Source organism: Labrus mixtus, chromosome 5 (assembly GCF_963584025.1).
Source record: "Labrus mixtus chromosome 5, fLabMix1.1, whole genome shotgun sequence".
In the NCBI taxonomy this organism is placed as follows: Eukaryota; Metazoa; Chordata; class Actinopteri; order Labriformes; family Labridae; genus Labrus; species Labrus mixtus.
Genome location: NC_083616.1, coordinates 167930 through 189870, shown reverse-complemented (window position 1 = coordinate 189870; position 21941 = coordinate 167930). Strand labels below are relative to the sequence as shown.

General features: G+C 39.5%; 2 protein-coding genes across 4 annotated transcripts in view; one reads left to right on the top strand and one right to left on the bottom strand.

Annotated features, from left to right (window-relative positions):
- ppp3cca (protein phosphatase 3, catalytic subunit, gamma isozyme, a) overlaps nt 1-3598 on the top strand; it is a 29607-nt gene extending 26009 nt beyond the window's left edge. For 2 of the 3 annotated variants that reach the window (XM_061037171.1, XM_061037169.1), the window contains one exon: nt 912-3598. In XM_061037171.1, coding sequence (XP_060893154.1) covers nt 912-1072 — 161 coding nt within the window. In that variant the 3' untranslated portion in view covers nt 1073-3598. The remainder of the gene's footprint in view (nt 1-911) is intronic. The other variant, XM_061037170.1, reaches the window with a different exon arrangement.
- Nucleotides 3599-20463, bottom strand: adam28 (ADAM metallopeptidase domain 28). Its single transcript, XM_061037168.1, has 24 exons — nt 20260-20463; nt 19881-19960; nt 18092-18180; nt 17901-17977; nt 17459-17537; nt 17222-17298; nt 14861-15044; nt 14646-14708; nt 14504-14575; nt 14185-14354; nt 13692-13773; nt 12534-12667; nt 10895-11072; nt 8922-9011; nt 8520-8715; nt 8299-8404; nt 7323-7479; nt 7112-7192; nt 6821-6914; nt 6586-6688; nt 6439-6514; nt 6251-6346; nt 4352-5062; nt 3599-4077 (listed from the first exon to the last, which is right to left on the bottom strand). The coding sequence occupies exons 2-23, from the start codon at nt 19936-19938 to the stop codon at nt 5030-5032; spliced, it is 2295 nt and encodes a 764-aa protein (XP_060893151.1). The 5' UTR covers nt 19939-19960; nt 20260-20463; the 3' UTR covers nt 3599-4077; nt 4352-5029.
- Between the last annotated feature and the right edge of the window lie 1478 nt (nt 20464-21941).

Here is a 21941-nt window from a genome sequence, read left to right as displayed (position 1 = left end):
GATTGGTCTGTAGCTTCAGTGGTCGAAAATATGAGGAACTAGCGTTGTAGTTTCACCCTGCTAACCACAACAGCTTCCACTGACTCAAAAATCATCATTTTGCGTCACTGGAAGCTCCTTTTCAGACTTAAAAATACAAAGATTTCCCATCTCAGGGGAAAATGAGGGTGGGATGCACGACCATTCAAAAATACTACCAGGTTTCTAATGATACAAAGATTAATGCTAATGGGTGAAGTATCCCTTTAAGTTTGTTGGTTTGCTCCCTGACTAGTTTCCTGTGTGTGTACGGTGCAGTAAAGCCAAACTACAAAGGGTCATTAGGGTCATTGTGTCTGTACATTTTCTAAAAATCAACGTCACACCAGACTTAACTGCTTGGTTGGTCATTCTTCTTATTATTATTTTTTTTTTCTATAACAGATATTTTTCTAACATTAAAAAGAATTGATCTGCTGCACAGATTTAAACCTAACCCAAGTAAAGGTACATTTCAAAAACAAGCTTCCTGTTACAGATATGTGTTTGTGTGAGTACCAGCAGCAGCTAGTTTAAGTTCTAAATGCACATGTAAACCTTCCCCTCACATGGTGCACTCTGTGTTGATGACTTCTATGACTGAAGAGTTTGTGCTTTTTCTTTGCTCTCCTTCTCTGTCTGCTGCTCTCGGCTCTTCCGGACACTACGTAAGTCTACTCAGTGTGAGATGTGTTTTCCTTGTGGTAAACACTGATTGTTTATTTCTGGATGTTCACTGATCATCTGCACTGTGCGAGGTCAACACTGTGTTCTGTGCTTTTCGAACAGAATCCCTCGAGGACTCTAGTTGAGGCTGACAGCTCCAGAGAATATATCTGACAGGAAGACTTTGCAGGAAATGATTTTTAATCGTCTGTGTCTCTGCCTTTCAGCCATTCAAGGCTTCTCTCCTACGAGGAAGATTCGTAACTTTGAGGAAGCTCGAGGTCTCGACAGGATCAACGAGAGGATGCCGCCACGCAAAGACGGCCAGCAGCCAGACGGCACTACAATCAACTCAAACAGCCCCAACAAGAACGGCACTGATGGATAGAAACACCAACAGCCACTTTGAGCCCATAGCTCCTGATCGTCTCCTGCCTCTGTCTCTGTCTCTCTCTCTCTCTCTGAAGGATGAACACTCAGACACATCAGCAGGTTTTAAAAAAAGGTCAAAGAGCGCGGGAAAAAGAACAAACCAAACATTTAAACTAAATCTAGTTGACGGATTGAGAACATTTTACTGACTGAAGTCAAATGTATATCATACATGTAAGTCCTCACATACACCGGTCAGATAACAAGGAGAATATTATATTTGAGTTGAGTAGGCGGAGCCCTGGTTATTAAAAGTTACTTTCAGTTTTTTATGGTTGTTCAATGTGTTGAAGAAATAACTGTCAGAACATTTGAAGCACAGAAACTGAAGCCTCATTTGGAGCTTACTAGATTCTTTGAGATGATTGGCTCTGGAGATTCTACATACTGTGTGAGTTATAAGTGAAGTATGTTTGTGTTAAAGACAAAAAAAAAAGAGCCAGTTCAATCATTTTCTTACCTCAAAAAATTTGATGAAGAAAAAGTTTAATTTTCCCTCTTTTTTTTTTCAAAATGTTGAAATCCCAAAGATGCTGAACGGCTGTGTTCATCGTGTTGTTCCCTTTGAGTTAAACGGGTCTAATGAAGGATTCATGCCTGCTCTGCAATCATAGTTTCTGCTGGTGTGTGAATGTGTTTGCTTGATGCCAACGAGTTCTCACTTTGCTAAACCAAAAAAAGCAGCACCAAACTAGAACAGTCAAAAGTCTCTTAAACCCTTTTCACACATACAGAAATCTCCTGAAGAGATTAGTCTACCCTGAGGTTCTTTATGCTATGTGTGAACGCAAACAGCCGCATTTTTCGCGCAGACTTTACCTGGAGTTTATCTGTCCAGACAGCTAGTATTTTATCCACAGAATATCCGAGTGAGCTGATGTCTGAACACAGCCGAATATACTCCAGAGAATTCACCTCGAGCCAATAGAAAGAGAATGATGTTTATAAACAGTGACTGTCTAAAGTGTCTGCACGCGACCACTACGATCTCCGTGCACGTAATTAAATGGCTGCATTCTGTTTTCTGTTCGTCAGTATATTGTTCTCCTCTCTTTTGTGGATGTTGTCATTCCATTGGATTACACATATGTGAACGACTAGGTCAGGAGAATCTCCGGAGAAGTCCTCCTGTAAATATCTAGATATTATCCGGAGTGCAGATGTGAAAACGGCTCTACACAGCTTGTGAGCTTCTCTCTTCTGTTGAGCCCTGCACATATTCACTGACACACTTTTCATTCTGTACAAAGACAACAGGCTTTAAAATACTCCCCAATGACTTGTGTTTCTAATGGTTGATGACATGATAATAATAATAATTTATACTTTATTGATCCCGTGAGGGGAAATTCGTTTTTTACACTCTGTCTAGTAAACATGAACACAAACATGCAAAAACATTTGCATTTCCATTTGCATTAATGGAGAGGTCTCAGAGTGAGGGGGCTGCCCACAGTGAGCGCTCCTGAGCTGGTGGGGGGGTTAGGTGCCTTGCTCAGGGGCACCTCGGCAGTGCTCAGGAGGTGGACTGGCACCTCTCCAGCTACCAGGCCAATTTCCGGCGACCCTCCGATTCCCAACCCAAGTCCCTACAGACTGAGCTACTGCCGCCCCCAACTACTGCCGACATCTTTGATGATGTAACATGACAGTTTCATTTGATGTTTAAACTTTCTGTCTTTCCTTGGTATCTGATTGCGTATCATTTTGAATCTACAGAGTGAAACATATAGCATGCAGTGAGATCACAGCTTTAATATTCACTGCTGTACTCAGACTAAATGGACTTCCCTCTGGCAGTGATGATAAAACCGGTGCTGTAGCCACACTACCAGCTGTCTATCAAGGCCTGACAGTAACTCTCTCAAACATGGCTGACTGTTTACTCTTTTTACTCTAGTACTACAAGGGGATTAGAAACTAGCTGAGTTTGCTCCGCTCTCTTCTAGGTCTTTTTAACACCACAGCTCTTCAAGGCCAGCTTCTCCTAGGACAACCATCTCAACTAGTGCCTAGAAACACCTGACTGTAATTCTGTTGTCAAAATGCTTGGAGAATCGCTCCTCTCTTTAATTTTTTGAATGAGGCGTTCATGTGCCATGTCACCTTGGCCACACATGTCACAAACTGTTGTGTGTTTGGTGAACAGAGGTCAGCAGGGGTACTTGATGTATGAACTATTAATCTGGATAACTTTTCTAAATGTTGTTGTTAAACATTGTGTTCAGTAGATGCTTAAAGGGTTTGCATTCATAAATGTGTTGTTAAATTTTGAAGGTAAGGCTTTATTGGATGAGCCATACACAATCCTGACCTCTTGTTAGGTCGTTTATATATCCTGCAGAATGTAAAAAATATTGTTATTAAGAATCCTAACGTAGCTGTGGAGGGTTGGAAAATGTACCGTCTTTGTCATGCAAGGCCATGAAATCTTTGACGTTGATGTATCACTTGAAAGAAAGAATAAAATGAAAACACAGTGTCTCTTTTCATTTGGATTGCTTCTTTAACATTTCATCGATCTATTTACACATTTAGCTCCCAAAATGACAACACATGCACAAAGGAATGAGTCAGCTTGAGGATTGTACAGTTGTGGTAATAATTATTTTGCTAACATCCCCTAACATGTAGCATTTCTGTTTTCAGAACTTTTCAACCAAACATCTTTGACATTGCATGGATCCTTTCCCTAAGTGTGTCTTGGGTTGTGCTGGAGAGCAAGCTGTTAATGCACTAAAGAAAGATCCTGGACTCAGATAGGATCATATGATATGCAACACTAAAAACAGCCCTCTCTCTCATTACAAGAAGAATGTAATCCTTTTTTTTTTTTTTACATTTTGAGGTCTTAAATTTATAAACAACAGCTAAATAACAAGTGCATTAATGAAATATAAAACACATGAGCATTAATAACAGGAAAAACATTCTGATACAACCCAAACAGTTCACTTCACTCTCATCTTAGGGCGGCTGTGGCTCAGTTGGTAGAGTCATTGCCTCTCAACTGGAAGGTTGAGGGTTCAATCCCCAGCTGGGCAAGACACTCAACCCCGAATTGCTCCTGCTGCTTCAGTGGCGGTGTATGAATGGATTAGTTACTTCTGATGGATGATACTACATAGTGATCACTACCATCAGTGTGTGAATGGGTGGGTGTGACAGGTGGTGTAAAAGCGCTTTGAGTAGTCGGAAGACTAGAAAAGCACTGTATAAGCTCAAGTCCATTTACCATCTTGAAATGGTTCTGACCTTGTAATTTGCAGCAGAGTTAGTATGGACCTAACAAACTGCTCCTCTGTGTTTGAGGACACTGAATAGAAAAAGGATTCAAAGTATCCTAAAGTGCACTGATGATTCCTCTCAGAGAACAAACATTACAAGTTTGCTTTACATTTAGAAGCCTTCTACAATTCATTTAACAGACACTTTTATCTGAAGCGAGAGTAAGAACAACACAAGGATCTAAACAACGTCAGTGCAAACGATCAGCTTAGAGTCCGTTCGGACCGATAGGACACACAGGTGCTGACAGGAAGTGACCAGAGGCAGCCTTGAGTAACTCTATAACAAGGCACAATAATGCACAAAAGAGCTGTGATGTTTTAAACACCAGAATTCTTGTAAAAGTTAAAAAACATAATATTAGTATAACCTAGCTGGGGTAAAAGGCTGAATTCTTTTATTTAAAAAAACCCTTAATGTGCGGTAACAGAAGTCCAGTGTTTCTCCTCCACACTCAGCATGTAGCTGCTACTGTTCTTGTCACTTAACACAGGCAGTAAAGAAATGGCAGAGGAAACAATCATGACTGGAAAACTTTGGAAACATGTCACTCTGATTTTCTGGCTTGCCAGCAACTTCCCCCAATGAACAAGATGTTTCTTCCCTAGTCACCAGTGGGTCTGAGTCAGACCTTTGGTGGTGGTACAGGCCTCAGCGCCTAGAAGAGAAACCAGAAGGGAAACAGCTTTGTTGTTTACTTCATTATTTGTGTTAAAGAAATACAATTGAAATCAGGAAAAAAGTCAATGATTACATACAAAATACAAAGGTGGGACATAAGGAGGGGCTTAAATGAAGCCCCCTAAACTGGAAAGAATTTTGCAGAAGTTCATATAAGAGACCATCAGAAGTAACTCATCCATTCAAACACATTCACATGTTTGACACCAAGTTTGTGGGTAGTCACAAGAAAAACTATCTGACCCTTTATAAAAACCAGCGTACAAAGTGTTATGGATAGATTCCTAAGTCTCTAAGGGTGTGTCTGAATTGTCTTTTTTGCTGAGTAAGATTTTTAACTGAGTGAAATGACCCGGAAGCATTGAAGTGATAAGAGCCGTCTGAATTCTCTAAAAGCTAAGGAAAGGTGGGTCAATGCTTCCTAACCTCCTTTAGCTTAAGATACACCGGACCATCCTTTACCAAAGGAGATCAGATATGCCACCCCACAATTCCTTGCGGCCGCAACATTTAAAGCGAGTCGTGAAAATGAACGGTGACTGTAAAGTGACACAGATCATGTAAGAGACATTTTTATCCAGATGATGTTTTTATTCTACATATTTAATTCACTTAAGGATGCTTTGTGCAGTTGTACATTTGTATGCTTAAAACATTTTGTATATCTTAGTTAAAAGTAACAATTAATTTCATAAATTAAAACTTATTTTAACCCGGGGTTAAGGTTAAGAGGATACTATCCACTTTACCTTAACTCACCTTTACCTTTGTTTTGAAACTATATTTTTCTTTTGGTCATTTTGTGACTCCTTCGATTACCCCCGTTCTTTGAGTCCTACTTATCTTTTGTTTTGGAGACTAATTTTATGTGTATCTATCATTTTGATAGAATAAGTGATTTGAAGGACTTTGTTCTTCTCTTACCTTAAAGAAACCAGAGGCCCTCTCATGTGGTATCTTTTTGTGAAAGGTGTTTTGTTAGTTCCCCCACTTGGGGAACGTAATGTAACAAAAGATTTTTGCTCTTGGGTATCACATAGTTTAGGAAATGAATTAAGCTGTCCAATTTAATGAGATAAAATATGTTTTGCTTTATGGTGTCTGAGAGAGGCTTATAAGCTGCATGTCATGTGGCAGGTGAACATGTATGTAAAATCAGAATTACCTGGCGTGCAGCTGTGTAGTTCTGGCCCGGGGGCTTAGGTCTGTTTCCTGCTGGGGGAGGTGGAGGGGGAGCCCCTCTGGGCTTTGACCGTCCAGCCTAAAAATTCAAGTAGTTTTACGAATTGAATTAAAAGTTTACATGATTACCCTAACCCTAACCTGTAAAGCTGTAGATTTCCAACACTCTACCTGTGACACCATCGGTGGAGTAGGAGCCTGTTCTTTGTTTAGGCGGGAGCTCAGTGCTGGCGTCTTCCTCTTGGTGCTGTTATATAAAAAGAGAGACTTTAGTAATTGGCTTTTCAGACTTGTTAAAATGAGTTAACTTATACTTACGTTGGCAAAATGGTACTTCGTCGTTTTTTCCACATGAACCCTACCACACCAACAACAAAGCCTATAACCCCTAAGACTGCCAAAGTGATGGCAATAGCTGCTCCTGCAGAAACAGATCAGAAAACAAGTTGTTTGCGGTGCAACACAAGTGATTCAAATGCATAAATTAGTAACGCAGAAAGTACTCATGATTGTGTATTGTTTGTTTGAATGAACAACAGCAGAAAGGTCTAACCAGTAGAGAGAGGACTTAAAGATCCATCCTTTGAATTGCAGAGTGGAGGTATCCAACCAGGCTCACACTGACACTCACTCCTGTGATTACACACCTGACAAACACAGAAGACATTCGTTTGTTGTGTTAACGGCACTATGTGCATCACTGAGATGAAATCAGAATGCTACACACAACAGATGTTCAAATCTTTTGCATCTTAAGATGTAGAGCAGCTGTGACAACAACAACATACTTCTATAAACTAAACCAAAGTGAACCATGAGTTCAGTCAGGATGTCAGTTACTCACAGCGTTCCCTGGACATTTTGCTGAACAGTTTGTGTTTAGGTAGGCTCTCTCCATATCCATACACTGATTCTGACTGCACACCTTCAAAAACAAAGCAGTTACAAAGTCATTGCTTACGTTGATATTGAACCCTGGTATCCAATCTGCTTATGCTGGTTAATCATGAACACATTTACAAAAGATCCTCTCAACAGATAACACTGGTTATTACCTTCCCATCAGCACATTTAGTCCCAGTGTCCACCTGGCCATAGTCCTGTTCATGGTTCTCAAAGAATGCCGCTTTGCAGGAACCAACCCGGACCATGCGACCATAGTTTGGACTGTCCTTTCCATTTTGGCAGAAGAGCTTCCCACAAAGCACGTCACTGCAAAGGAAGAGAGGATTGAAGAATGTGTGAGCTAACTTATTCAACAACACACATGCTTTCAGTAAACATTCAACACAAATACTTTATTTTGATGTTTTGAATATAAACAGAATTTTAAAAAGGATGTATTGCAGAGTAACTACTTTACTGAGACTTAGGGTGTATTCACATCAGGGAAGTCTTTTAGTTCACTTTCTTTGGTCCGGACCAAATGCAGTGTTTCTGTGCGGTTCGTTCTCACGTTGCACTTTCCGCAAGAGGACCAGAATTTTTAAACAAAACCACATGAGTGCAAAGATCAATCATTGGACCAAAAGGTCTGGGGGGCGGGGTAAAGCGATAATCACAAAGTAAACAATCATGGAGCGTGCTGCACTTGTTGTCCTGGTATTGATTTGGTTCAGTTCCAAACGTTAGCAGAACATTTTGTTTGATACTTTCATTTTATGGAGCGATGCTTATCATGTTGCAACGACGAAGACGTGCTAAAAGAAGGCTGCGATGGAAAGCTCTGATGATCACCTACTATTGCACGCTGACAGCAAGCCTTTTGTGCAGAAGCAAACATCAACGCTGAGCTGCTAACCAAACAATTATTTCCCATAATGCAACGGGAGCCTGTTACGTCCAAAAAGGCGTCTGATTTTTAGAACTGGGTTGGACTGAGGTCGTTTGGAATCGAACCTAGACTCACTCTTCGTCTGGGTCTCTGTTCGGCTGTTTGCTGTGACCCGAGTTCGATGGTTTGTATTTACACATGCCCGAAAGATCTGCACCAGGGTTTTAGTTCGTTTCAAGCGAACTTAACACGCTTACTCTTTCTGGCAGGGTATGTACTGGGCCTTAGAGGGACGTCTGCAGAAGCCGTAGTAGATTCCTCTTTTGTTCTGGTCATAGCAGGATCGAATGGCTTCTGTAGCACCTGATGACAGAATTATATATATATATACAGAGATTTGAAGTAAAAATGTTTAATGGTGATTATTTTTGTTCCCCTTTACAAAGTAATATGAAATAAAACATATCTGGACACTTACCATATCCATACAGCTTGATGCACTGGTTTGGCCTCTGTGGACAGAAGCCATTGTGGCAGTATCCCTGGCCTCTATCACATGGAAGACCATTCACAGCAAAGACGTCTTCAGGACAAGTGGCCTTCTTCCCATCACAGTACTCTGCCAGGTCACAGTCATCCTGCTTCCTGCGACATTCCTTGGACTGAGGCAAGATCTGTCCAACACGATCAATGAAAGGGAACAAAAAATAAATACTGTTTGTTATACTTTTAATTTTCCCCCGCAGAATAATTCATATTCCTTTAACCTCTGCATTTTAAAAATGGATGTAATGGGAAAAAACTACATTTGCAAAAGGCTACAAATAATTAATGGCAAAACACACAAAACAAGATCATTGGTCAAGAGATTGTCTCTCACCTTACAGTCCTCACAGCACTCGCCTTCAGCACATTGAGAACCCTCTGACAGGGTGCAGGTTGTGGCATTGCAGCATGGGTTGGTGCACTCCTATAAGGAGGACAATACAGAACTGATCAGGCTTTTTCTTCTTTTGACATAAACACAGATTCAGCTGGTCAATCAGTCAAGAACAGGGCATACAGAGACAGACAAACGTCATGCTCACACTCACACCTACAGGCAGTTTGAGAGTCATGAATTAACCCAATGAGCATGTCATTGTATATGGGAAGAAGTCTGAGTACCCAGACAGATCCCATGCATGCATGGGGAGAACATGCAGACTCCACAAGTATGCATGATGGGATTTAAACCTGGAAGCTTTTAGCTGTGAGTGAACAGTGCAAACCACTGCAACACGGTTCAGATGTGATTCAATTAGTCATGTTACCAAAAAAGTCTTGACATGTCCCTCATTGTCAAATGGTAAGGATACTGTTATCTACCTTTTCTGTGAATGTTGTCTTGTTCAAATCTGAATGTTTTATGAGCTATTATTAAAAGGGCAATTAGAAACAAAGCACTTATGATGCATGATGGAAATTCACAGTTTAAAACCTGCCAACAACAACAGAAAGGTGAGGTCATCCAGGGCTAAATGTGTGTTTTGTGCCTGTGGCATTGAATACCAGCAGAGGCACAAACAGGTCAGAACATTTTCAGAGGTTTGCACATCATTGGAATTATAGTTCTACTGCATTACATTACGACTCATGTTATGGATGCGTATAAATATTTTTTACACTAAAGGGATCAACTTTCTTTTTAAAGGGCAACCGTGGCTCAGTGGCGAAGTTGACCGTCTCTCAACCGGATGGTCGGGGCTCAATTCTTCCACAATTTCCCAGTTTGGACCATAATTTCCCAGTTTGGGATCAATAAAGTAATTCTATTCTATTCTAAAGAACAATTATAAAGCCTGAAATTATTAGGAAGGATTAACTATGAGTTCAATAAATATTATATGTAAAGAAAGGAAGTACATCCGTTAAGCACTTGGGAAGCCAGCACTGAACAGCAACAACAATCCAGACTCTTATTCTTAAAGTAGAACAAACAATCAGAAGGTTGCATGCATTTATACCACTGAATCTTTCCAGGGACGAGGACAATTTGGAGTACTCCGTTTTATTTCACTGAAGGGACAAGGGTCGAACGAGGATCTGGTTCCCTTATTTTACCATCCAAAATGTACCTGTTCTGAGGGTTGTCATTTCCTAAAAAAACAAAGACGTAAGAAGTGGGCCTTGTTGTGCTAAAACATTTGTGATCATGAAAACCTGTTGAGCAGCAAGTTGTGTCAATGTTTGTTGCTTGGTCACTGGCCGTCTTTCCTTAACACAGTGGCTCAAACACTTGAATACTTTTTCAGAAATAAATAGTTGTACATTTTATATTTTGTATAGATGACAGAACTCCCACAAATTGTCTTGTTTACTGTTGGAACATTTATAAAATAAATGGAATAATAGAAATGCAGATTTAATATTTCAGCACTAAACAAGAAAATATGACAGAGTTCTTTTCCCCCAGTCTGTTTGTAAATCTATGATCCCAGTATTATACCTCAATGAATAACCTAATCAATACGTTCAGTGTGTAAAGAGCTGTTACACTTCATGACTAGTGTATACTATTTACTATATGTATATGTAAAAGGAACATAATGCTCATGCTGAATTGCAGGTTATTTGTTAAATAATTAAGAAACAGAATTATGCAGATTATTAAGGAAGCGACCCGTTAGTAAAACGGGTTAATTTTCAAATATCAGCAGTTTTACGATCTTTCTGCACATCTCCAAATGAAGTAAAAGGTGGTCTGCTAAAGTAGAAAAAAAACTGGTGCTGCTGTTCAAATCACAACTTAGCAGACCCGAGTTCCTCTAGAGGAATGTGTGGAACATGTCAGCGTGAGTTCTGTGCAATTACTTCAGCAGTGCCACAGTCACAGTGTTCTCCTTTCTCCACAAAACCGTTTCCGCAGAACGCCGGAGCCACAAGCCTGTTGTAATCTGGTTTGTCCAGCAGGCAGCTAGGGCTGCGGCCTGTCAGGTATTTCTCGTACATGTTGCCGCTGCAGCTACTGAAAGAGCGGGGAACATTCCAGCTGTGAAAAAACAAAACAACATGTCAACTTTTTAAGCCACATAAAGTTTCTTCAACAGGAAAAATACATCTTAATGCAGAAATGATGATTTGCTTTGAGAGGAAAAGTATGGCTTCCTCTTGAAAGATTCCTGCTTAGTCATGAAAGTGTGACATGACTTGCAATACATCAAAGCAGATATATGATCATTTCACTATTTACACCTGTTACATGTGAGGATGTCCTCTGTAAGAATATGATTTATCATTGCACTCCTATAACATCATCCGCCTTTTAATGGAAAGTTAGAGGGAACCAATCTACATTACTTCAGAATATATATATATATATATATACACACATTTCTTCTTGATTGTTAACTGTGTAAACTCCATTATGCAGGTAGCAGCTAAAATAGCTGGCTATAGTTCAGTGATGCACATTTTAATATATGCTATATGTGAAGTGATATGAGACTTCACACAGCTCTGCTCCCTGTCATTACCTGTAAAAAGACGTGTCAAATTACAGTTTGGGGTTCTAAAGACATCGGGCCTCATTTACTAATATGTGTGTAGAAATGTTCTTACTCTGCACATTAAATAAGTGCATACGCAAAATCACCGTCAGATTCATGACACGTGTGTACCAGTATATTTTGTTCTCACCACCAGGTGTATGTTAGTCAATCAGAATGATTCTGAATCAACAGGCGCGTGCCCTCAACCTGCAGTCAGCATACTACCACGCCCCAATCTCTCCATATAAGGACATCCGATTGGTGTATCAGGACGAGAGCAGAGAGGTGGAGACATGTAGAAGTTTTTAGGAGATGGCCTCAAAAGGTAAAAAAGATCGTTGTGTCTGGGGTTTAGATGATGTTACAGTGAATTACAGAGCTGCAGCAGTACGTGTATTGGCAGACAGAATCAGCTGATCAGTCATTCATCACACTGTTCAAACATTTTGATGGTCTGATGTGCTCTCTTCTGAAGGCACCGGCTGCTATTTGTTTCAGTAAGGCTGCTCTTAATAAATGTATTATAATTATAATAATTCACGTTTTTAATGGTTGTCTTTTCAACATTTATTTAAAATATATTTATTTATTTACTAAATGTATTTTTCATGTCGTGCATTTAGTTAAAAGAGTTATGTTTACATTTTCTGAGAAAGCTGGTCAATCATTTGTGCGTACAAATGGTCTGAGGAAGTTCTATTTTTGTTCACAGAGTAAGAATAAATTCAAGTAAGAATATGCCCAATGTCATGTGTGACTTTTTGAATATAGTTGTAAAACAGAATTCTAAATGGGAAGAGTCACCTGACCCTGACAATAATCTGGTATTTGTGCTTCTGTGTGCAGACAAACTAGAATCACGTCTTTTAGAATTTCATCCTCTTAGATATTTAAAGAAATATCAGTTTGAGCATTTAGACAAAACATAAAAACCTTCTGACAGGTTTCTTGTCATTCTTTACCTGAGTGCTGCAGCCATGATGCAGCTGTCCCCAGAACAAGCACAGGCACTAGAGTCATCGTGGTCCATGCCCAGGTTGTGGCCCATCTCATGAGCCAGAGTTGCTCCCACTGCAATTGTCCGGTCATTGTGATCCTGAGAGGAAACAACCAATTATTTTAAAGATGACTCTTTAAATTTAATCAGGCTTATTGTTTACAAATGCAACTAGAAAACAAAATATCAGTTTAATTATTCCACAAAATAACCTCCTTCCCTTCAGCCAGGTTCAGAATGTGAAGACCACTATGTTTGAAAAGAACGGAGACTAACATACTGTTACTTCAGAGAGACGTATTTTCTTTCCTTTTTGCACTGAAACTTAAGCCGCCTAGTAACATTACAAATAAAATAACCACTTTACAACCATTTCATTGGCTCAAAAAAGCTTTCCCTGGGCTCAGTGGTGCTCTGAGCTGAATGCTAACAAAGACATTTATTACGTGCTCTTGTTCAAGATGTCATGTTAACATCACTTTAATTTGTATTTGACTCTGTTGAGTATAGAACATTAGGAAGAACTCCTACAAATTGAACTGGACAACTCCTCTCCAGATACATCTGGTATCCATCTCATCCAATCCAAAGTGTCTGATACAGAATCCCCAGTTTGGTTGTGTATGAATCGTGTTTAAAGCAGTGTATGGTATCGTGTTGTAAAGACTAAAAAGTCCCTATGTAAAGGCTCTTCTTTGTTCACTTCTACACGAGTTTGCCTGTTTACACTAAAACAAATGGATGATGTGCCATGAACTGATCTGTGTGCCTGTCACTCTTCGCAGAGGAAAAAGAAAACCCTAACCCTGCAGCCAACAGTGGATTTCTCATATTTCTCTAATAACCAATCTATCGTAGGTAACGATGAAGAAATGAAAACGTTTGTCAGCTCTCTGTTTTGTGCTTAACCACAGTTTCCCTTCTCTTTTTGTCTTCGCAAAATCGCAGTCATCTCTCTCTCTCTTCTCCAATGAATTAATATCTTTCAAAATGAATGTGATGTAGGCTTCTGTTTAGTTCGCATGTACAACCCCAGATCACAATTTGTCACTTGAGATATTTCAAAGTGAACATGGTCCAAGTGATATCACAAGAGACTTCCTGTCTTAACATTACACATTACCTGTACTACTCCAACAGCGTGACCTGAGCACAGTGTCCCAACATAAGCCAGACCAACAGTTGCTCCTTCAAAGTCAATACCACTGAAAGGAAAGGAATGACCGTATGAGACACTTTTAAACACATGCATCAATTGTTCAAAAGCATCAGCAGTTGTTTTTATTTTTCCTTACTACATTAAAACTAGAGAATTTTACTAGAGTCCTATAAGTACTTAAGCTTGATAACTGAATGTAAAATACAGCTTGCTGATTCCTCTATAACTACACTGGAATGTAAATTCTGGATTTTATAACATTAGTTTTCATGTGATTTGATGAAGCCTGACACCATGCCAACAATCCCAGATAATAAAGCAGTAAATGAGGGAAACTGTGAGTCAGTGCAGTAAGCAACATAAGTCTAGAAAATACACTTTAAGGGTTTTGATTAATCATTTGAATGACCTTTCATAATTTATAATTTTGAGCTTAAACGTATTGAGAGTTTGAGACCTGATCAGATGTGCCATGTCGTGTTTTTTTCTTTTGATTAGTTCAGAGTTTCTCCACTTCATGAAAGCACCCAGGTTGGCCCCAGCTGGGGGGGTCACAGAAATGAGGTCACTTCTGGACCAGATCTCTAATCCAACCAGAGCAATAAAGGTCCTCAGGGGCTTGTATACCTGCAAGCAAAACCAGCATGACAAAGATCTGGAATCTATTGCTGCAAATAGAGATGTTGCCAAAAAGATTAAAAAAATTATGTAATTAACAAAAGAGTCTCAGAACTGTACCTAACATTTGCCAATAAAAAACAGAAACACAGACTTACGAGATTTACAAAGTTGACAATTTCAAACATCCTCTTCCTCAGCGCTGTCTGATCTTTCTTCATCTTGAGAAACTAAAAAAAGGTCATTATGTTAAAGAAAACGGTCTGGTTTTCACAGGAAATGGCCATGTCCATATCTTACCTCACGGTTATCAGCAACAAGGTAAAGCTCGACGTATTTCTGTTGCTGAACTATAGTTATACCCTGGAAAACAAAATCATTCACATTTTTTAAGTTCCATATGTGTAATTGTTTTACAGTGTAATAAATTACATTTTGGCATTCTCCTTTAAAACAAACATTATATCATACCTAGCCCATTATCCTTAAAGGTGAAAGGTGTTATGAAAGCTTACCCCTGATCTGGCTCGGCTGCGGCTTGTTGGGGGTTCAAAGTCGTCACTCCAACTGGTGTTGGTGACACCACACACTGAAGGGGTGAAGTTCTTGTCGTTTAATGTTGTCACTGCGTGATCTCCCTCATCGCTACCAGAGAGTGGCTCAATCATGTACCTCTGTTCAGAAGTCCTGAAGTAACCCCTAAACCATTATCAGCCAGTTAGTATTTTAGTTCAACAGACATAGGCAGAATTAAATGTCTTGATTGGGTCACATTTTAGAGACCAGCACCAAAAGATCATTTTACACACAAATATTACATTTTTAAAAAGACTAACATGGCAGGTAATGAAGTGTTTTCAAACCTTACCCGGAGCAGCCTATCAACTGGACTAACTACCGTAGATTTCTCATCCGTAAGATAAAGTGGTTCCAGTTTAAAATCTACTGTAGCCTATATTAATAATCTTTGTATATTTACAATACCTTTCAAGATTTTTTGCTCCAAGTGATGAATTCCCAATTTCTTTTTCTGGACTTTATTACGTTGCTGTTTTAATGCTGTCTTGTTATTTTCTGCTATTTCTGTCACAGACTGCTGCTTCGAATAACATTACAAACTCTGGATTACAAAGTCCAATTTTTTTTATAAGCAGAAAGAAGTCCATCCGTTTTGTTCTGCTAATCCGAGGTTGGGTCGTGGTGTCAACAGACTAAGCAGACTTCCCTCTCCCCGAAAACGTTTTCTAGCTCCTCCTGGGGGATTCTGAGGCATTCCCAGCCTAGACGGGATATATAATCCCTCCAGTGAGCTCTGGGTCTACCTCAGCCTCTCCTCCCGGTTGGGCGTGCCCAGAAAACCTCCAAAGGGAGGATTCAGGATCAGCCCCCTCTTAACCATGACGATGCTGAACCAATCCACATGTCAATCTCATGGTCCATTTTACCCTCACTCATAAACAAGACCCTGACATACTTAAAGTCCTTCACTTTGGGACTCTCTCCCTATCCGGAAGGAACAATCCACTGTTTTGCCGCAGAGGCTGCAAAGGCAGAGGTAAGATTTTGAGGCCAGGATGGAATCTGCACGGTTCCTCCTGTATCCGAAGTTCAACATTTGGTCGGAGCCTCTTTTCAGCACCCTAGAATAAACTTTCCCTGGGAGGCTGAGAAGTCTAATAACCCAATACTTGGAGCACACCCTTCCTTTAAAGGGTGGCTGTGGCTCAGTTGGTAGAGTTATCGCCTCTCAACCGGAAGGTTGAGGGTTCGATCCCCAGCTGAGCAACGTGTCCTTGGGCTAGACACTTAACCCCGAATTGCTCCCGCTGCTTCAGTGGTGGTGTATGAATGGGATTAGTTACTTGTGATGGATGATACTACATAGCAACCACTACCATCAGTGTGTGAAAGGGTGGTCGACGCCCTGTAGCCCCCACCCCGCAGAGAGAGTCATGTGGGTCAGGTTCACGTTAAGCCGGATGGCAGGTGAAGGCCGGGGCCTAAGCTTGCTAATAGCAACACACACAGGCAAATCAGTCAAAAAACAATAGGGAATAATGCAAAGCAAGAAACTCCATTGGATCTGCAGAGTCCCTCTGCACCTTTAAGAAAAAGCTAAAAACCCAGCTCTTTCATGAATACCTACTAACTTAATGATGATCTCCATATTATTGATGATGATGATGGTAATGACGATGGTTTTGTTGATAACGTCGACTTATAAGATGGTTTCTATACTGATTAGAGCTCTCAAGAACTGCCCTCAATGTTGTGCTTTGCCTCTGGTCACTTCCTGTCAGCACCTGTGTGTCCAATCAGACTCAAAGCTGATCGTTTGCTCTTACTCACATTGTTCCCTTTTTTCTAGATCCTTGCTCGTGTTGTTCTTACTCTCTGATGTACGTCGCTTTGGATAAAAGAGTCTGATAAGTGAATTGTAGAATTGTAGAAGGGATGGATGACAGAGCGACCAACAACAACAAAAACAACTGCCACAGGGACAGACTGGGGCCAGGCCTCACTGCCAATGTACTAAAGCCAATCTTTATGAGATTTATGTTTAAAAAACACCACATCTTTATCCTTAGTTTTTGGTAAAACTGTTCCCTACTTTTAAAGGAAATGGTTTCTGATAAAGGAGCCAATGCAGCTAAATTTAGCTACTCTTAGCTTAGTTAGCTGTGCAGCTAGCACTAGCATTAGTTGATTCTGTCCAGCCTGGGAGCCCTGAACACTGGGGGGATTATCGATGTTCACACATCTAAATGACTGGTCAAGGTAATCAGGCTGGACCAGGGGGAAAAGGGATTGCAAGAAACTTATTTTCATGAACTTTGGACAGTTTAAAGATGAAGTTTAAGGTTTGGAGTGCTTACCTTAGTCCATCACAAGTGCTGATGCTAACTGATGATTTACTATCATGCAAAATCTTCCCATGGTAATAGCAATGATCCTGATAAAGACATAAAGATGATGACGGGTTATGAACAGTTACAAATCCAAACTATATTCAATTTGTTTATTTCTATCACAGAATTGTTGAAGCATTAAAAAAATTCAAGTCATGTACAAGGAAATGAAAACTGGCACAAAACGTGACTGCAAACACTTACAATGTCTTTGGGGGTCGTGGTGACTTGGGTCCCATCTTCTTGATAGTAAGTCTCAGTGTAGTCTTTGGTAAGTAATTCACTAATGATTGAAAGATACAAAACAAAATAGCCTATAATGTAATGTTACGTCATGTGTGAAATGTGATTCACTTCCTGTGCTCTACATTTTATTCACTGTTTCAAAATGTTTTTTTTTTAAATCAAAAATCTTATTCAGAGGTTGTGAAAATCTGGACAATCAATAGAAAACAATTACTTGAACAGTCACCCATTACAGTCACCCAGAGAAAAAGGGAAGTTGCCTTTTTCTCATGTTAACAACGGCTTTATGTAAGCCATCAAGATGAAATGAACCAAAAACATTTTATTTAGCATTTGTTTATTTTGGAGGAATGGTTTGACCATAAAGCAGCGGCATGATTAAAGTGAAGTTAAAACTTACTTGTTTTTTGCTAGCTGTATTTCAATGTCTCTTCCTCCCAAAGTGATTGCATACTGAACTGTTTCAGGCCGGAGATTCTGCCAAGAAATAAAAGTGAAATTGTGCTCTCAGTTTAGTCTAACTTAATAAAAACAAGTAGCATGAATGTTGATAACTGCACAGAGGACACTGACAGTAACACACACATTTACCTCTATATGTCTTTTTCTTATTGTGTGCATTCTTACAGGTCGGACCACCTCATAGTCTTTCCCCTCTTCAAAAATATGATCATGGCTTTCTGTGGGGAAAACATTGTTAGTCTATTGTAGTTTAGGTGTGTTTTTTAACCATCATCTGAGTTAGTGTAGACATGAACCTGCTACTTGAAGACTGTCTAAAAAAAATAAATCAACTTTTGAATAAGATATTTTGGTTGCAACTCCATCCAACATAGTCTCATATTACCTCTCCTAATAAACTATAAGACTAAAGGAATTCTCCCAATATTTTGTGTCCTTATTTAAAATGTTGTAAATATTATCCTGACCTGTGTTTATCTACATCTTAAACCTCACCTTAACCTGTGTACGACAGAGGATTAGGGCCACATACATTTTTTTTTTAAAAATTAATTAAAGTGGTAAATTTACGAGATTAAACTCGTAAAGTAACGAGTTCGAGACCAGCCTGCGCAAAAATGATGAAACTAGAAAATTATGAAAGTAGAACTCTTAAAGTCTTTAAAGATTAAAAGAATAAAGTCTTTATTTAGTCTGTATCAGAAGAGCAGCAGCATCTTGTTCTCAAATGACAAACATGAAGCATCTTGTCCTAAAGGTTTCACTAATAAGGAAATAGGATACTTCCTTGTGTAGTTCAAAAACACACAAGGAAAAAAAACAGTTAGTTCAAGAGAAGTTTTCACTTCAACTTGTAAGAACTTGTTTATCTGTAAAATGATGAACAGGACACAAACTGTCTCTGCACATGAGACACTTTAACAAGGCAGACAGATAACAGACACTAATAGTTGTGTTGTTTACTTATGCAGATATGAAACTACACATGCTTTTGACACATCATCATCTTCACATTGTCTTTAAAATATCAGGACCCTGAAAAGATACTGAAGAAACTGAAGAAAGAACCACACTGACTGAGGATGTTGTGTCTGAAGATGAAAAGACTTTAAGACTTCTACTTTCATCATTTTCGCACAGGCTGGTCTCGAACCCGTTCATTTACGAGATTATTCTTGAAATTTAAAAAAATATTTTTTTTTAACATGGCCCTAATCCTCTGTCGTACCTGTGTCTCAACCTTTGTCAAGAAACGTTTAAATCTAAGAAAGTAGAAAATGCTTTAAAGGAAATGACAAAGTCTCTATGAATCATGGTTAGGTGTCACGTCGCAGCACCTCAGGGTGCTTACTCAAGTTCGATGCTCAAACCATCTCCCACAGTGTGTCACAACAATGTGTTGGAAGTCAACCAGGTTTATGGCTGTGTGTAAAGATTTCCAACACAGTGCTGATGTTGTGACACACTGTGTGAGCTGAATTTTGGATCAAACTGAAAAAAGCACCCTGAGGTGCTGCTACGTGACACCTAACTATGATTCATAGAGACTTGAGTCAATTGAAGTAACCACCTTTTGTTTGCCTCACAAAGCAGTGATAATGAAGTTTTCTGAAATTAGGAATGTCTTAACACCAGAGCTGTGGCTGTGAGCAGGTCCATGTTTCTGTCTCAGCTTGAGGAAGTCTTACCCTCAGGCAGTCAGCACAGTATTAAATATGCTAATTAGGGAGGATGTTTGTTTTGTATGTTTTAGAACAGCCAAACTCCGTTAATAAGAAAACAGTGCGTAACAATGTATTGGAGCACAGGTCCGGATTTTCAGGAACAGAAACCCTCCAGTAAAAAGATCAGACTGAGCTTAACTTCAGAAAATAATAAGTGTCTATGGTAAGAGAAGGTAAACACTTCCATGACTTACCTGCCAGGTTGAGTGATGCATCTAGCATGAGGACCCACAGAAGTAGTGTTTGTACCATTGTCCGAGTGCAGGCAGTGACTGTAACAGAGCAGTGTTCTTATCAGGTCTTACTCTGCCTACCTGCATGTAATATTGCTGTTATTGAGAGGCCACACCCCCGACCGCCCTCCTGGACCTGTCACAGCTACTTCCTTATTGACACAACAGGCCTGAACACACCCCTGCTTCTCTTAAGGAATGCAGGAAGAATACTTCACAGGATACAGTGTTCACAACTTGATCTTGCAGATTACCAAATTAAGTTTCACAAAAACCATTTCTTCATCACATTTTGACAAAATAAAATTTAACACAAAACATTTCCTACCTTTTTTTTTTTTTTTTATAGTTCAGCAGTCGCTTCCCTTTTTTTTTGCATAGAAGTCACAAATCAGCAGTATGACTCACCCATGGTGTAGCAGACGTCTGTCTCACAGTAGAGCGGTTTACCACTTGTCACACTATTGTTAGGACGTTATGAAGTTTCACAACTTTTGCTGAGTGAAGACACTAAACATGTATTCCATAAGCAGCACTTTGCTCCCTCCCCATTTCCTCTATCACTCACCCACTGACCACATGCTCCGTGTCTCGGCAGAGACAAAGTGACAGAAGACAATAAGGCCAATGTGCATGGTCTCGCAGCGGCAGACCAGGACAATTCAGGACACAGTTAAAGAAACAATGTGGGACACTTCTGTATTAAAGTAACAGACTTTTTCAATCACATATGTGATTAAACTTTAAAAAGTGTCATTCAGTTTCACTTCAAATACTCAGCGTTTTCAGTTACATACAGTGATTAGAACCAGGTCAGAGGCAAAGAGAACAGACAGAAGTTCTAGGAAAAACAACATCATCCCTCCACACTCATGGATCAACAAGAGGTCTCTGGGTATCTGTGTTTATGCAGTTTTGATGCATATTCAGATCATGAAGTTACAATATTGAGGACATGACCTTAAAGAACAATTGTCTCTCTGTGGCTGTGATGACCTCACTGCACTACCAGAAGTCAGAATCCTATCTGACAAGTGCTTTTGCAACCTTTGGGTGAAAAACAACAAATCTTTGTATTCTGAGTCTTTTAGAAAATGTGATTGAAGAACAAATGCTGTGGACATGATGTGGCTGGACAGAGCTATAGGTTGCGATACGTTTTAATTCTTGCTTTAATGAGAGCCCATATGTACAACGGAGGATAAGGGCCATTTAATCTCTTAAACTAACGAGTTCGAGACCAGCCTGCGTGAAAATGATGAAAGGAGAACCCTTAAAGTCTTTAAAGAATAAAATAATAAAGTTGTTATTTAGTCTATAACAGAAGAGCAGCAGCTTCCTGTTCTCAAATGACAAACATGGAGCATCTTGTTACACATTAGTAAAGATTTCACCAATAAGGAAATAGGCTCCTTCCGTGTGTTGTCGTTAAAACAGTTCAAGAGAAGTTCTCACCACAAGAACTTGTTTATCTGTAAAATGATGAACAGGAAACAAACTGGCTCTGCACACGAGACACTTTAACAAGGCAGACCGATAACAGAATATAAAATATCCCATAGTTGTGTCGGGGCTTTAATTTTGCAAATATGAAACTACACATGCTTTTGGCACATCATCTTCACATTGTCATAAAATATCAGGACCCTGAAAAGATACTGAAGAAACTGAAGAAAGAACCACACTGACTGGGAGGATGTTGTGTCTGAAGATGAAAAGACTTTAAGACTTCTACTTTCATCATTTTGGTACAGGCTGGTCTCAAACTCGTTGATTTAAGAGATTATTTATGATGCTTCAAAAGGGATTTTCAGGTCAACAAGTGACTTCCTGTTTCACTCATTACACATAAATATTGAATGTATTCTTCTTGTTGCTATCACTCACTTAGTTACCACTAAATACAGAAAGTAGAGCAGAGGTTAGAGGTTATAAAAGTAGAATCTTTGAGTATTTTGATCTTTCTCCCCTCAACCCTCCAAACCTTGAAAGTGTTTATTCATTACTTGTATTTTGATTATG